This window comes from Toxotes jaculatrix, chromosome 2 (genome assembly GCF_017976425.1).
Source record: "Toxotes jaculatrix isolate fToxJac2 chromosome 2, fToxJac2.pri, whole genome shotgun sequence".
Lineage (NCBI taxonomy): Eukaryota > Metazoa > Chordata > Actinopteri > Toxotidae > Toxotes > Toxotes jaculatrix.
The window spans coordinates 3,957,800-3,974,005 of NC_054395.1; the positions used below are offsets into that span (position 1 = coordinate 3,957,800).

General features: G+C 44.0%; 1 protein-coding gene across 1 annotated transcript; it reads right to left on the bottom strand.

Annotated features, from left to right (window-relative positions):
* Positions 1–9,499: 9,499 nt before the first annotated feature.
* gpr173 (G protein-coupled receptor 173) lies at positions 9,500–11,496 on the bottom strand. Its single transcript, XM_041063541.1, has one exon. The coding sequence runs from the start codon at positions 11,489–11,491 to the stop codon at positions 10,307–10,309; it is 1,185 nt and encodes a 394-aa protein (XP_040919475.1). The 5' UTR covers positions 11,492–11,496; the 3' UTR covers positions 9,500–10,306.
* Between the last annotated feature and the right edge of the window lie 4,710 nt (positions 11,497–16,206).

A 16,206-nucleotide genomic window follows, 5' to 3' on the forward strand; every position in this document is an offset into this window, starting at 1 on the left:
AAGGCTCTGGGACAGAACAGTCGCCATGTTTTAATAAAATGATACAGCTGAAAAACTGCAGCCAAAGTTCCTGTCATCACCATTCACATCTCCCCAGTCACTGTCATCCAGTTTGTTGTCCATGTTGTCCTTTGGCAGAGACTCTTTCATTGTCTCTGGGCAGGAACGAGCTGTCCAGGATCAAATGGGAAATTATTTTCTCTGAATTGAGATTTAGTTGTTATGTAACTTCTAGTGCTTTTTATTTCTTTCACCTTCGGTCTTGTCACGTGTGTTTCGTCATGCTCCTGATGCTCGGAGAACCGGTTCATACAGTGGTGCTGCCTCATTTCCATGTCTGTGTTTCCAGCTGTTTTTAATGTCCACTCTTGAAGCTAAGGTGAAGAATCCACCGTCACATTCTCCACCTGGCTGCGTCCCACTGCCTCTCAGTCTTCTCTCCATCAGCTGAGTGTCTGTTGTTGGAAACAGATGGCCTTCGCCACAGTCTGCCGATCCAACAAGCAACAGCAACTCTTTTCAAGGCAAGTCTGTAGAATCTCTAACTGGCTCTCAGCACTCAATCAACACGTAGCACATCATTTTGACCTCCCCAGAGATGTAACTTACTATGAAGTGAACTGGAACCTGCAGACCAACTGCAGGGAAACGGGGCATCAGCTGAGCCAACACTGCTGCTCATTGTGTTTGGAAGGCTGGGGACATCACAGAAATTCATTTTCAGGATATGTTTTAGTTCTTCAGTCACAGAAAAACTTTTTTTTTTTTTTTTTTTACCATTTTCAGCAGGTGGAACTATCAAACACCATCAGGGACAGGTGATTTCTTTTTCTTTCTTTTTCTTTTTTTCTGGTGATTGGGATAAACTGACCTTTTAAGTTAGCTTTCCTTTCTGTAAAATATGTTTGTGGTCAGATACCTGATTATTTTACAGTGTATATATTTAAACATTTTAGGTATGAGTACTTGTTTTTAAATCAGTGTGCTATATGTGGAGAACACAAATTATGTAAATAAATACTTATAAAGTTCAGTGATACTTTCATGCTTTTATTTTTGCAGTTTTACGTAACTTTACATGTGCAGGATGGAGCTGAGTGGTTTTTTTTTTGTTTTGTTTTTTTTTTTCAATCCTCACTTTCAAAGTGTGCACACACATGTTGCCACTAGATGGTGCTTCTGAAAAACAATAGCTGAATACTTTCACTTCCTCCTGTTATATTAAGGAGCACAATGGTTTGCATTTAGATTTCTATGTGCAGAGTAACTGATGAACGAATCTGAAGCAGGTGTGTTTACTACCTGTATTGCTTATTCATGTTGGTATTGTTCCTACACAAGAACACATTTCTTTTTGTTCTTCACGTTACATTTCAATAACATGTTTATGTCTAATAAGACTTTTTCCATACAAAGTTTAATGATCTAGTTAAACATGCCACAAAGTAATTCTCCTGAGACGATAGGTTTTAATCCAGGCCTGCAGCAAAGAAATGTCTCGACCTGTACGAACCATCACTGTCTCACCTCTGTTGGTTGCTATCAGCTAAACTTCAGAAACCTCCTCCTCACTTTTTGAAACTTATTCATAACTGTGATATCAGTCATAAAATGCAACAGCAATGACAAAAAAAAAACTACCTACGTTCTACAGAAATAAACTAGAATGGCACTCAGGTGTTAAGGAAAGTAATAAGAAAAATCCCTTGATCTGCACTGAAAATTGAACAGATTCTTCCCCGGCCCATTCCCCATGCCTACACCAAGTTTGGTGCACATCGGTTCAGTGCTTTTTTACACAACTCTGCGGACAAACAAACCAAGTGAAACCTCCACCAAGGTGAAAAATACCAAATATGAAAATGCTGCTGCATGAACACTGACTGAGTAACCAGGAAAACAGATCATGTTTGTTCTGTGTTAGCTTCTCTGCATTGGCTCCCTGTAAAAATCCAGAATCCTCCTCCTGGCTTTCAAAGTTGTCCTCCCAGAACGCAGATTGTTGGTCTCTAGAATCTCCAAAAGTAAAATGGGAAGCTCCTCTCTCCTCCTCTCTCTTTCTCTCCATCTTTTCCTCATTCATATCCCATTAATACACGTTACCAACTCAGCTTCTTCTCTTCCCTGTAGTTCTGTTCTTTCTCATCTCTCTCTCTTTTCTTCTCCTGTCGCTCTCTGCAGGTTCATCTGCCTTCAGAGATGTAGAGTTTGGATATGTGGGCCACCTACTGCCCCCCATGATCCTGCTCAACACCCACTGCCACAATTGATCCAAGCCTGTCAAGACAGCAAAAATGACATACGTCCACCAGCAGGTGGTGCTGTAATCAAGGTAACGCCCACATTATTACAATAAATCCCACACCCAAAACCTACTTTTTAAAAAACTCCTTTTTGGCTGTGAGTCCGATCTACGCTGAGGTTCTGTACAAAATGTATTGCATATTGGCCTCTAGGTGGTGTCTAGGTGGTTTTTAGATTTAAGTTAAATCTGCTTGCATTGTTGGACACCGCATCCAAGGACTCTTGTGTTTGTTGGGTCCCCTGGATTTGGGGTAGAAGGACCCGTTAATACGGGTCCTTCTACCCGTATTAACGGATTTGGTTCATCTTATTTTCATTCTTATTATTAATAGTTTTATTATTATCATTATACATCTTTATGTGGATCCTGCACTGTGTTGTATTCCCTTGTGAGTTTCTCCTTGCTGCTGCCTGCTCATGGGGGAATGTTGGGTCTCTGTAAACAATATATGTAACGGGGGTTCTCCATAGTTTTTTTTTTTTTTTTTTTGGTAAGTGTTGAACCAGGATAAACACTGTTATTTGAAGTAAAATAAGAGTAAGTCAAATTAGCATGAAAGAAGGGAGGGGGGTCATGACACTGGACTCTGGCCTAATTCTGTAAATCAGGTTGGTCCTGTCAGTGCTGCATGTAGGCCAGAGCGGCATTCAGAGCGTCCTCAGTTAAAGCCAACCATCTAACTGTGAGAGTGGCTGCCATCCACCTCAGCTTGTGTGCCAGGGATTGCTTTGGATTTGTGGAGGATCAGGACTTTGTGAGCTCCAAGTGAAGAGACACAGGTGGCTGATGTCACTGGAAGGTAAATAAGCCACATCAGCCAGATGGCTGGTGTCTGGGTCAAATGAAGCCTGACGGTGTTTTCAGGAAACGATTGGAGCCCTTAGTCCTGGACTGAGTGATGTGCTGTCTGATGTCTGCATCCTCTTAGTGATGGGAAACACCAACTGAATAGCTCCAAAGACAGATTCGAGTTTTTCCCGAACCTTTTCTTTATACTGGCAGCAAAGAAATTCCTTCCTAATGCCAAATGAAAGAGAGACGGGGATGTTCTAGTGAAGCTAATATAAGACTTCAGCAGTCTGAATTATTTAAATCAACATTACGGGCTCAACGTGTCGCAGCGTCACAGCCCTTCTTCTGTAAAACACACCCTCCACTCCCTGCATTGATGTTCTCTGCAGAAAACGCATGAGAAATTTACATAGAAACAAGCTGATTATAAACCATATCTGTTTGCAGGCTGTAGCTGACCGTTTCCACATGTTGCACAGGCTGTACGAGTGTATGGCTGGATGGGTTTTTATCTGTACGATGCAGGAAGTCTCTGGTTTCCATGCCCTTTTGTAAACTATGAAAGTCTGAATGTTCCAGACTTTGAGCCATGCAGGTAGTTTTGGTTTTACTTGGCCAAGTTCTGAGATGTGATTAAAATCTAGAGACGTTTCAGTTTTACAAAGAAAGTAGAATTGGTCTCTGTATCCCTGACAACGCAGGTATAAACACTTGAAAAGAGGCTCAGATGTCTTACAATGGGGACTACAATTTTTAAGTCCCGCAGGAAGTTGAATAGTCGACTTAAATCCTCAACCCAGAAACTCAGAGGATCAATACAGTCACCACAGTTTCCAGGTGGGGCATTAAGATCAAAGATCAGTGTCACCTATTCAGTATCTGACCAGAGTGCGAGTCCTTTGACCCGGGCTTTTCTGTGTGGAGTTTGCATGTTCTCCCTGTGCCTGTGTGGGTTCCCTCCAGCCTCCTCCCACAGTCCACAGACATGCAGACTGGGTTCAGTGGTGACTCTAAATTGTCCATAGGTGTGAATGGTTGTTCGTCTCTGTATGTCAGCCCTGTGATAGACTGGAGACCTGTGTGTGCCCCCCCTCCTTTGCTGGGATTGGTTCCAGGTAAGAGGTAAGTCTGTTTTTTGTTGTTTGGGTGAACTGGCCCTTTAAATTATAAACCAGAACAATGGCACTGTCATCATTAATCCTTTTCCCAAACATATGACACAACACCACACCTGGGAATTCTGGGGGAGAACGATAATCATAATAATATTATTAATAATAATCATTTCAAATGAAATTTATTTTCATTACAAAACTGACAACAAAAATCAGAAATTGCCAGATACATGCGTAATAGCTCAACCACTTTAAAAAAAAGAAAGAAAAGAAATACAGAACAAAGGGGAACTGGAATGTCTGACCTGCCTCCGTGATTCTCAGCAGTCAGGACAAATTCCTTTCACATCCTTCAAACCTTGGGAAATTTCTGATGTGTGATGTCTGACTCCAGGATGCACGAGATGAGATTTTCTTTTTACCTTCCACATTCGTTGTTCTACTTTAAGACTTTCAAAATGAAACCCTTTACGTAGGATTCGTAGGCCAGGCACCCCCCCTCCCCATCTGAGACATGGACTGTGACTGTGGGTACTTACTGTGTCACAGTAACACAGCAAGACCACTGAAGACTTATCTGGACATTCAGTCATCAAACTGGTATCTGGCTCTGTTTTACCGCTGAAGGCTGAGGCCCACCAGCATTCACGGCAACAAGCAGTGGAATTATTACAACTACTAGATTCAACTTTGTTTGGCTTCTGTAAAGAGGCACGTTTATAATGGCGGCCATCATAATTCCAAAGCCTTGGAAGTCCTGAAAGATGAGATTTCCTCTGGGAAATCAGCTTGATCAGTTTTCCAAAAATTCTTCTGTCAGAATAAAACCTTCACTTTGATTCAGTATGTTTTTGTGGCAGTTGGCCACTGTTGGTGATGCTCCGGTGTGACGCAGGCTGTTTTAGAGCTAAACCTCTGAGACAAAAGGCAAACATTAAAGGATAATTCCACTTAATTAGAACTTGGGTTTTTATTACTTTTTTTTCCTGTAATTTGAGCAGTCATGACTGTTGGTTACTTCTTAGGTCTGGGAACGCAGCAACATTGCTGCAACTAAAGTCTGACGAGAGAGAAACTGGAGTGGTTGATCAGGAAGGTTGGAAACGGTTTATCCAGGTTCTTAGTTTGTAAGGAGGTCAAAGTGAAAGGAAGTCTGCCTTACATGTGACTTACAGTCCCTCATTAAAAGGACAACAAACTAGCAACTAGCAGTTGAAACTGATGCAGGAAGTGGGTCTATAAACTGTTTGTTTCCAACCTGTCCAATCATTTCCTCGTGTCTCTTGGACCTTTCAGACTGCGATATCCAGCTGGTGGGACGATGGAGACGAAACCCAAGCTGAATCATTTCATTCTGCTGATCTGATGTACAAATGTTGTATATACAGGGTTTTTTTTTTGTTGTTTTTTTTTGTAATTTATCATCATGAAAACTGTCGTTTAACACACTTTATTTTTTATCTGTTAATTCTTCAATGAAACATTCAGAGAGACGCCAGCGTACGCAGTCATGTTTGGCCTGTCCGGATGCTTTTTTCTTTTTTTTTTAAACCTTCATTGTCCCTAAATATGTACAAAAAAACTCCAACCCAATTAATAATAATCTTAGCATGAGTTTTTTTTTTTAAAGAGGGATTTAGAGTAAAACTTCATTGGTTTGAAAACACATTCAGATCATTGTATCAGAAAAAGGGTCAAACATGAGAAATACTGAGGAAGCATCTGCAGTAATGGTATCGTCAAAATGCTAAATGTATCGTTCAGCGTTCTCCTTCTTGCTTTCTCATCCCTTGCTGTGTCATCCATGTCAACGCTATAGTACACACACACACACACCCACACGCACACACAGTCACAGTAAAAATACAATGAAGAACTCTTCCGTTGCATTTCAAAGTTAGTTTGCTTGTCAGTATAATACACACTAAATAGTACAGAGGTCACAGTAAAATTTACAAAAGAGAATCTGCCTGAGGCAACTAAAAAAAAAACAAACAAACAAAAAGAACAAGCACTGTCAGGCCTCTCCAGCATCAAACCTGTGAATCCACACCTTCCTCTGGCTTTGTCTCAGAAATGAAAACGGAAAGACCTCTCTTTTTTCCCCCCTTCATTCCCTAAGGTGATTTCAGAGAAGACAAAAAAAAAAACACAACAAAAAAAACCCCAAAACAAACAAAACTACTCCACAAAAATCCAGAGCCAGGTTCACTCAGATCATCAGTCTGTGGTAGAAAAGTTCCTTCTACTGCACCCCCCCCCCCCCCCCCCCACCCTCCCCCGCCTCCCCCCATCAACAGTCCATGACCTCCCACAGTCCCTCCAGGTTTTGATGGGAAGATCAACAAGTCTTCCAAATGTCAGTAGTGTACACAGTGTCCTGTTTCCTCTTAGTGAACAGAAGAGACACACTTCTCCAACCTTTGTTGCATTGGTCTGACTTTTTTTTCTTAAATATAGTTTAGTTTTCTTTTTGATGAAGTAAGGCCATAATTCTGGAAAATAAAACTAAGATTAGCAACTCTGCGGCATGCTGTTACTGGGTGTGTCACATATGCCACGGCAGAGACAAAAGGGGCACCTCAACGCCCCCCCACCCAAAAAAAAAGGGACCACCTCCCCTCGATCTTAGCAAACCGCGTCATGTTTTTTCGACATTCTCTGACAAATTACAATCTCTGCGCCCTGTCCTTTTACTTCCACCGCAACTCCATTTCAAGCTACAGATCATTTTCGGAGAGAAAGGACAAAGATCGATTTAACTAGATTTGTGCAAAAACAAAGCGGCAGATGTGCCTTCTACTGCATCTTCATCCCCTCTGTCCTCTGGGTGAAATGAGGATGATGATGATGATGACGATTTAGATCTCACTTCACTTAGGTTCTACTGAAAGATCTGACGATCAAGTTGGTACTGACTCCAGATTTAAGGCTTCTACATCAACCCCTGCCCCCAATTTTACAGCAGTAACGCCAATATCAAAAGAATCCAGATAGTTTGACTCAGAGCCGACAGGAAATTCATGCGTCTGGCCTGTGCCCACTCTCAGTGCCCAGTTACTTACTCAGTAAACATTCTTTTACAGATGTAACTTGTCCTTTAGGCAAGAAAATCCAGTACAAATTAGGTTTTGTCTACAACAGAAACTACACCACCGGTGTGGCCAGAAGACCGGTACAAGAAAATCCTGCACTCGTTCTCCTGTCAGTCACGTCACGCCACATTCTGTCCTCAAATCCTTACATTTACTTTGCGGTGTGTGTTTTACTTTGGCGTAATAAGTAATTGAAACACTGACCAGCTCTGACTGGAACTTAAATGTAGGTACAGTAGAAGAAAGCAAGGCTCTGAGGAACAAGAGCGTAAACTTGAATTATTCGGAGACAAGGCTGTTCACACCATTTTTCCTAAACTCTCCTGTAGGTACCCAGTTCTTTACCCCCTTGTTTCAAAGAGCCATGTTTTCTTTTTTTTAAGTAGGAACTGTTAATTATTAGTTATTAGTACATGATTAATGCATTTCACTGTCAGTTGGGGGCTGTTTTACCAAGGCAGCTACATTTTAGGGTGAAATTTCAATGAATGTGCTGTAATCAGCAGATCCACACAAATCTTTTGAATTTTGGAGTTTCAGTGTTTTGAACTCCGACCTTCAAATTTGCTTGGCCAACCAGTGGAAAACTGTCTTGACGTCTCTGACCTTTGAAGAGACAGTGAGTCCAAATCAAAGGAAATTATGTGAACTGAAACTGCTAAACCACTCTGCCTGCGTTCTGTGGGAATTACAGGTCACATGATTAACATGGTAACAAATACACTGCAGCACCCTTTGAAATGACTGTGAGTGAAATGGTGTGTGTACATTCACTGAGAGGAGGAGGTGGTGGACATCAGCCCCACATGCAAGGATGATGGAAGATCATCTCTGGCAAAACGGGTCCGCCTCTGGTGGACAGTGGGGGTACTCAGTGATTGGATTATTGGCTGGACTACACTTTAAATGTGACTGTCCGTCACTGACTGACTGAGTGATGAAGTTACACCACTGGTCATCCAGCTGAGTGTTTTTTTTTTTTTTTTGTAAAGACATTGAAGAGAAGAGTTTGTATGTCATCAGGGGGTGCTTATCACTGACTGATCATTACATATTATCTGAAATCACAGCACAACTGTTGTCTTTAACTGGCGTTTGTGGTGATTCTGTCAGACGAAGTCATGGTTTAAAGAAAAATCAGGGTTTTAGCAGCAACTTGGAGGTGGCTGCTGGTTAACATGGATCTTAATGGGCCACGTTTCAGTCTCTGTTTCATACTCGTTCCACTGTCTGACACAGAAACAGAGAAACGTGTCAGAGAGAACAGCTTCACTGTGAATTCAGCTGAGTTAAATGACTGTATACGTGAGCACAGAGAGGAGGAGAGAAGCGGAGAAAGAGCTGAAACCAGGCGGGATGCAAATATGACGTGATGATGTCACAAATATGCTAATCAGTGTATTATGTCATCTGGCCACATGAGTTTTTGAGCAGGTTTTAGCTACTTTCCATTGAAAGTAGCTGTTTACAGCTGTTCCACAACAGTTTCAACTATAGTACATACATTCTAAACATCTGGACAGCATAAAGTAAATAAAGTGCAGTTGGTGGCCAACATATTCCCAACATATCCTCAGTCTTGCATCACATGTGAGTGCTCCGGTCAGGTGAGGAAAGTTTTTACTTCCTGCCATATTTTATGCAACTGGGCACTGTGTTCAGATTCAAAGCATAGGCCAAGACCAAGCTGCTGTTAGTGAGAGAACTCCTCTGCCTACCTCCACCTGACTGTGAACCAAGCTCAACCAAGCTTTTCATCATCATCTTACTTAAAAGCCCACAGTCGCATGACAGACTGAAAAACAGCAGATGTGGATAACTGCTCAACAAAGATGAGATCAGAGGAAATCATCATCATCATCACTGTCATCGTTATAAAAGATGGTGTGCAGAACTTTGTTGGAGGTCCTGCCACTGATGTGTTTGCTTCAGACAAAAGAAACAGTAACATTATGTTCCTTGTTCAGTGAAGGGCTTTCATTGGAGCAATTCTGTTTCATTACAAACCTACGTTTAAACCATCTAACTTGTCCTTGAGTCAAAGGACTGGATCCCAGCATGGTATTCAGGAACCTGACTTTTTGAGGCTGCTCAGCCACATTCAAGCGCCCCCCCCCACCCCTTCTAAAGACTTAACAGATTTGATTTTAAAGCCAGAATGTGACATCATTTCTTTTATGATTTCAACCCATTCCCTTTAACTTTAAAACTGACTTCATACATTGAGGTAACTGCTTAGAAAAGATTAACCTTGATTCTTTGTGTCTCTTCATGAGTAAATAACTGAACAAAATGAGACTGTCTTTGGATATAGTGTACAGTGCTCACAGATCGTTGGAATTATAGGTTTTAATTAATGTTGTCAAATGCTAAAAATGAAATTTTAATAAAAGATGCTAAGATGCCTCCCATGACCGCCAGCGTCCCAGCTTCAAACCTGCATCCCTCTAACATCATGTTCTCGTCTCTACGCTGTCACTATACAAATAACATTATCTGGTTTGTTTAACTGATCCATGTTCAGAAAATTTAGATTCAGACTAGAAACGTAGCTTCTTTGTCTCCCTTGTTTTTTTTTTTTTTTAACGTCACCCAAACAACTCAAACATCCTTATCAAGTCATTTCTGACATTCTTTCTGAAGCAGCTTATGGGATTTGTTGGTGGCTATTTGTCTGGCTTGGTTTCCATGACGACTGCATTATTATTTGCATGTTTTGCTGTTATTAAGTATTTTTCTCGTTATTGAGAGTCGTCTGACTCCACGTATGCTGCTGTTTGGAGTGAAAAAAGGGGCTTGGTAGATGGAAATACATGCTTTACCATTACGCTCACTAGTTTACACCCACTGCTGCTGAGCTGCTTGCAGCTCAGCACGCTGTAGGTCCAGGCTGAGCTTGCATTGAATCAAACACCATAATAACTTAAGCAAACACTCCCACAACAACATCTATTGGTTGGCCCTTGGTTTGTTCTCCACGTTCAGATCATCATCTCCGCTTACATGACGCAATAAGGCTCTCGTGGCAGATGAGGTTTAGTCCTGCAGCAGGCTGGTAGATGGGAAAGGAGCCCTTTCTTTAAGTCTTTGTTAAGGAAGAAACAGACAATGGGGTTGACCCCGGCTTGAGCGAAACTCATCCACACGGTGGTGGAGAGGTACCGGTGTGGTATTGTGCAAGCCTTGACGAACACCCTCCAATAGCAAGCCACTATGTAGGGAGACCAAAGCACCAGGAACAGCAGGGTGATCACATAGAACATCCTGCCAAGCTGCTTCTCCGCTTTGAACTCCTCCATGCCCAATAGGCGCCGGTTCTGGTTGTGCACGTTCTGCCGGATACCCAGCAAAGTAGGCGGCATCGGACCCCTGCCAAAGCCTGCAATCCAGTTGGCTGCCGCTTGGCCTGTAGCCCCCGGCCCGTGGAAGGTCCAGTTCTGACTGATGGCAGGCACCATCTGGACCGGCTTCATTTTGCGATGCTTGTATTCAAAGAGGAGTAACTTCATGTATACAACGTGTGTGGCTAGAATGAGCACAGCCAGCATCAACATGAAGCCTAGTGTGTCGTTAGCCTTAAAGTAGCGATGCTCAAAGATGCACTGGTCCTCCTCACGGATGAATTTGTAGGTGCCCACATCAAAAACAGGCGGGAAAGCCATCGCCACAGACAGTGTCCACACCATGCACACCACTGCCACACACGTCCAGAATGTCATGCGCTTTGAGTAAAAGCGGTGGTGTGCAATGGCCATGTAGCGTGTTACACTGATGCAGAACAGCATGAAGGCGGCATGGAAGCAGAAGAGCACTGCCATGAATGCCACCACCTTGCAGCTCAGCACACTGTAGGTCCAGGCTGAGCCGTTCTTTATAGATACCAGCACAAAGGGGAAGCAGATGGCTGAGCGAATGGTGTCCGCCAGGCACAGATCCAGCAGGAAGTAATAAGGTGCCTTGTGCAGGGCCCGGTCCCGCAGTACAAGCAGAGACACCACCAGGTTGCCCACTAGGCTAATGCAGATGATCAGCCCCAGTAGCACCAGTTTGATGTAGGTAGAGACAGTAGAGGAAGGACTCTCTGCTACCATACCTCCTACAGTAGTCACCACTGCTGCCATGGGCCCAGCTGGCCCTTCGCTGCTCTCATTTCCATTGGCCATCCTGAATGTCCCCCCACCCATACCACCTTTTCTTCAAGCACCAAAGCCACCACCCCCCCACCGCCTCCTCCGTCTGCTAGCTGTTCCTTCGTCCTCGTGGTTGCTTCCTTTTTGCAGTTCACAAGGAACAGGAACACCTTAATCCACATTGCCCCATTTCGAGCAGGGTCCCTCTGTTGGTGTATTGTGCCGTCTCACCTCCTGATCCTCTCCAGGAGCCTGGAAATATCCAGAAAAAGACAAAGCATAAGACAAACCATACCAGGTCAACAATGAAACACTTGACTTTTATTTTGAAGTTCAAATGTCTCCGTTTGTTGAAATGGCTTCCGTAACTTGGACTTTTACGCCACACACACCACACCAAACCAAGTCTATTGTGAAAGCTGTCAGTCGCACTCTGGTGCAGACTATAAAACCTTTTCAAGACTGACCTGGCCTTCAAGACCTGAATCTACTTGAAATTACTTGTGGTTTCTAGAGTCTCCAAAAGTAGAACAGGACGCAAAGCCTTCAGCCCTCAGGCTCCTCTCCTGTGAAGCCATCTACCTGTTTGGGTCTGGATTCATTTCCCATTAATACGTTACTAACTCAGCTTCTTCTCTTTCCTGTAGTTTTGTTCTTTCTTGTCTCTCTCCTCTCTTCTCCTGTCACTCTCTGCAGGTTCATCTGCTTCCAGAGCTGTAGAGTCTGGATCTGCTGCTGTGGACCACCTACTGCCCCCCATTACTAGTCTTATTAACTATTATTATTAGTTTTATTTTTACTATGTGGAACCTGCACATGTTCATGCTGCTGACATCAAATTCTGACCCTACCATCTGTAGCCTCAGCAGAAGTCCAGATCCATCAGACCAGGCTACATTTTTCCAGTCTTCATCTGTCCAGTTTTTGGTGAATCTGTGTCCACTGCAGCCTCAGATCTCTGTTCTCAGCTGACAACATTCAAACCTGACGTGGTCTCTGTCACGGTCAAAGTCACTGAGATGCCATTTTTCCCCCCTCATTCTGTTGTTTGATGTGAACATTACCTGAAGCTCCTGACCTGTATCTGCAGGACTTTAAGTAGGTTAGGTGCTCCTAACACAGAGCTCAGTGAGTGTATGAACTTAGTTTTCCAGATGCATTGTAAAGGTAAAGCAGATGAGTTGAGTGCTTTATTTCCACATTACAAAGTGAGAGACACTGCAGCAGTCACACAGCAACTAACCCCTAGTAATAACAGAGCAGAAGACTGTCTGCAGCCCTGACTATTAATGCTCATGCTCAGTTATTTCCTGGTGAGACCTGAGTAACAACAGAGAAGATAAATAAAAAAAAAACAGAATAATGAAATCCTTTGTCTACAAGTACAAACAAAAAGTAATGGGTCATCCTTTGCTCTAGTGAACCTGATCACCACATCACCTCAGTTATTGGGGGTGTTGCAGGGTGACTATGTTCCTGTTGTGCTGATTATTTGTTCAGATGCTCCCCACAGCTTCATTCATGTTGGCTGGCTCACCCGGATCATCCGCAGATCTGGGCCCTAAATATTCCCAAACAGGGGTTAACCTTAACACCATGATAAGCACCCAAGCTCGAGAATAACATGAAGCATGTTGACTTAGTTATCTGCTACTCACATCTAACAAAGACACCTCCACTGCAAACCATCCCATTACGCAGCAGCAGCCTCCTAATTTTAGCAGAAACAGAGCTTACTGGATATAGCTCCAGTAGTGCGCAGCTCACTGTCGCTCTCACAAAGGAAATGAACAAACGCAAACATATTTACTGCAGGGGGGAGTATAAATGACCAACAATGTGGCCTGATTGAGAACAACGCATACGTCTTGGGGGTGTTTTGAATGGGATAGAATCAGATGCTGAACTGTAAATAAAAACCTCAGCTGCAGGTATCCGCACTGGGGCTGCTGTTAACCCTGAGAAACTGTTTCACCTGTGCGTCATATGGATTGTTCAACTTTTGTCTTCAGTGCAGCTGGAATTGTAAGTGACAACTGAACTCATTTTCATAAATTCATGAAGGTGCACTTAAAAGCTGAAAAATAAGTGAGTGGGTGGACCTTAAATAAAGAAGTGTTTTTTGTTTGGAAGAGACTGCTGGGCTTATATGGGTAGCAAGTCGGGACTTAAAGGTAATGGTTCAACCTTAAAGGTTGACCCAAACAGTTCACCCAAACTACAAAACATATTTCCTCATTTCCCTCTGGTGAATCTGTCCCAGATATTTAGAGGTAGCTTTTCACTGGACAAATGTCTTTCAAAACCCAGTCTTTTATCACTTTGTCAGTGGTTTGAGTTTTAGTACTAGTTAGGAAATGTTAGCATGCTAATACACTAAACTAACAAGGTGGATGTGTTAAACATTACCTGTAAAATGTTATTAGCATGCTCTAAGAGCCACCGTACCTAAGTGCAGCTTCATGCAGCTGCTAGTGGGGGCTGTGGAGTAATTTGGGTGAATCAGCCCTCTAAGATCAAGAATAGTGATGAAAACAAACAGGGGTGGATGTTGGTGTTACCTTTTCAAGACTGAAACCACTGTAAAATGGACAATGAATGTCTGAATGAATAATTCATCCTCATGTTGACAGTTGTAGTGTCACATCAGCTGTTTTTGAAGACGAGGGAGAGTCTCCTTCACAGGACGAGTGAAAACACCGAATTATTTCATCAGTTTCCACTTCACATGCTTTTTAATCGGGTCATTTTAAGAGCCGCAGCCCTCGCAGCTCCACAGGCTGGGAGCTGTGGGGGAACTGAGGGTGCTGCGTGTCTCGAAGGAGGGGCTTTGCAAAGCTGGAAGTTGGTTGGCGGTGGAGGGCAGAGTCACTGTCAGGAACTGGGTAGCAACAGCAGCCCAATACCTCTGGCTTGATGTCGGTGGGAGGAGGCAACAAAGCTCACTGGATGAGATGCAGACAAGAGACGGTCTCCGACAGTGGGGGCCCAGCATCAGGCCTCCTCACATGGAGCATATACAGGTCCGTTGAGGACTGGAGAGCCACCACCACCAGCTGCTGCTGCTGCAGTCTTGGATGGCTTTTTTTTTTTTTTTTTTTTTTTTTTTTAATCCTACACCACATAGCCTGTGCTCCTTGCAAGAGGTGGCGCTATGTTCTCTAGAGGGAACATTACAACAAATGATATTAAATCACTTGGCTTGTCCCAGTGCTGAGCAAGGCCCTGGAGCTGGTGGAAACCCTGTAACAGATTTATCGTGTGCTGCTATGATGCATCAAATGTTAGGATCTGCTCTACATAATGCGGCCCCTCATTAGATGACCCTCCTCCCCACCCCCCGCGTATTGGCTCAGGCAGACAAAAGGCACACAGTGGCTGTGAGCTGCAATAGTCTGGGCCTGCGGGAGGATGCTAGACGGGCGCATCACACTGGGATAAACGGCATGCAGGAATGCAGAGGCAGGCAGCCTGACGTTCTGTAGGCTCTACAAAATGGTAGTCGCGTTGTGGTGCCTACCTGCTGTGTGGGCTGCTCGTCCTCCAGACTACGGCAGGCGGGCAGGCCCTCTGTTGCAGTGTACATGAAACACAACAGGGTCCTCTGATCCACCTGGCTGTTCCCACAGAAAAACGAATAACCGGAAACCACTGGTAAATAGGAAAGACAGCAGCGCGCGGCGGCGGTGCATTGACAACCGCGTTAACGGCTTCCGAAAAAAAAAAAAGAAAAGAAAAGGTGTTTGGGAAAGCCTGTTGCGGACTTCGTTCAAAAGACAAGGACTTTAAAGAAGCCAAAGCTGCGTTTCCTCTTTTTTCTTGTGCATGTCATGTCTCCGTGTTTTCCACAGAAGCTCGTGCCAGTAGATCCCGAGTCCCGGTGACAGCACAGAATGTGGGTTCATCCCTGTTTCCCTGTTCACATAGGGTTTTGTTTTTCTTTTTTTTCTTTTTTTTTTAAGTGATGTGTCTGGTGTCAGTTCGTCTTTTAATTCTCATAAACATCCAGCGGTAGTCTCCTGTGGTGGCATGTGTGAAAAGTCATAGTTTCTCGGCGCGGACAGACGCCAGCAGACGCCCTGTGGAGCATCTCCTGCTTGTAGTTTTCGGAAACCCTGTCGATCCGCCGCCGCACTTCCTTTCGCATTGTTCCAGTCAAGCCGCGAGAAAACTCATGTTTGTTGTTGGTGAAATCCTTTAGCATGCCGAAGCAACCCAAGGGCTTCTAGTCAGAAAAATACATTTAAAAAAATATAATAATAAAGTCTGTTAGCTAGCTAACGCACCGAGGCCAGAAAGCCCCGGGCAGACAGGCAGGTTTGGGCTGCGGGATGACACCGACGCCAATTCCCATTCTGTCCCGCAGCCCGTCAGCGGCTAGGCGTCTCACAGACAGGCAGATATGTGGAATAACATGGTGGGTGGAAATATCCTAAATGCAGCTGTGTCGCTGGCGGGTGGTAGCGCGGCTGTATCCAGGGGCAGGGAGAGCTGGATGTTGGGCAGGTTTTCAGGAGTAAACGCAGCATCCGACGGTCGGAAACAGGCAAATCCTACTGGTATCGGCAGCAGTGATTTTAATCCCGTCTGAATGTTCCATGGACAGGCGCGGCCGGAAGCTTTTCAGGGGCATGTGGGCAGATCCTCCCCACTGCCCCCAGCAGAGAACCCCCCCCCCCCCCCCCCCCCAACACACACACACACACACACACACATATATATATATATATATATACACAGACACGCATATGATATCCTATATGTCAGAT

What these genes read in the sequence shown, in the direction of transcription:
- gpr173 (XM_041063541.1), bottom strand. Translation starts at nt 11,491, where the DNA reads ATGGGTGGGGGGACATTCAGGATGGCCAATGGAAATGAGAGCAGCGAA.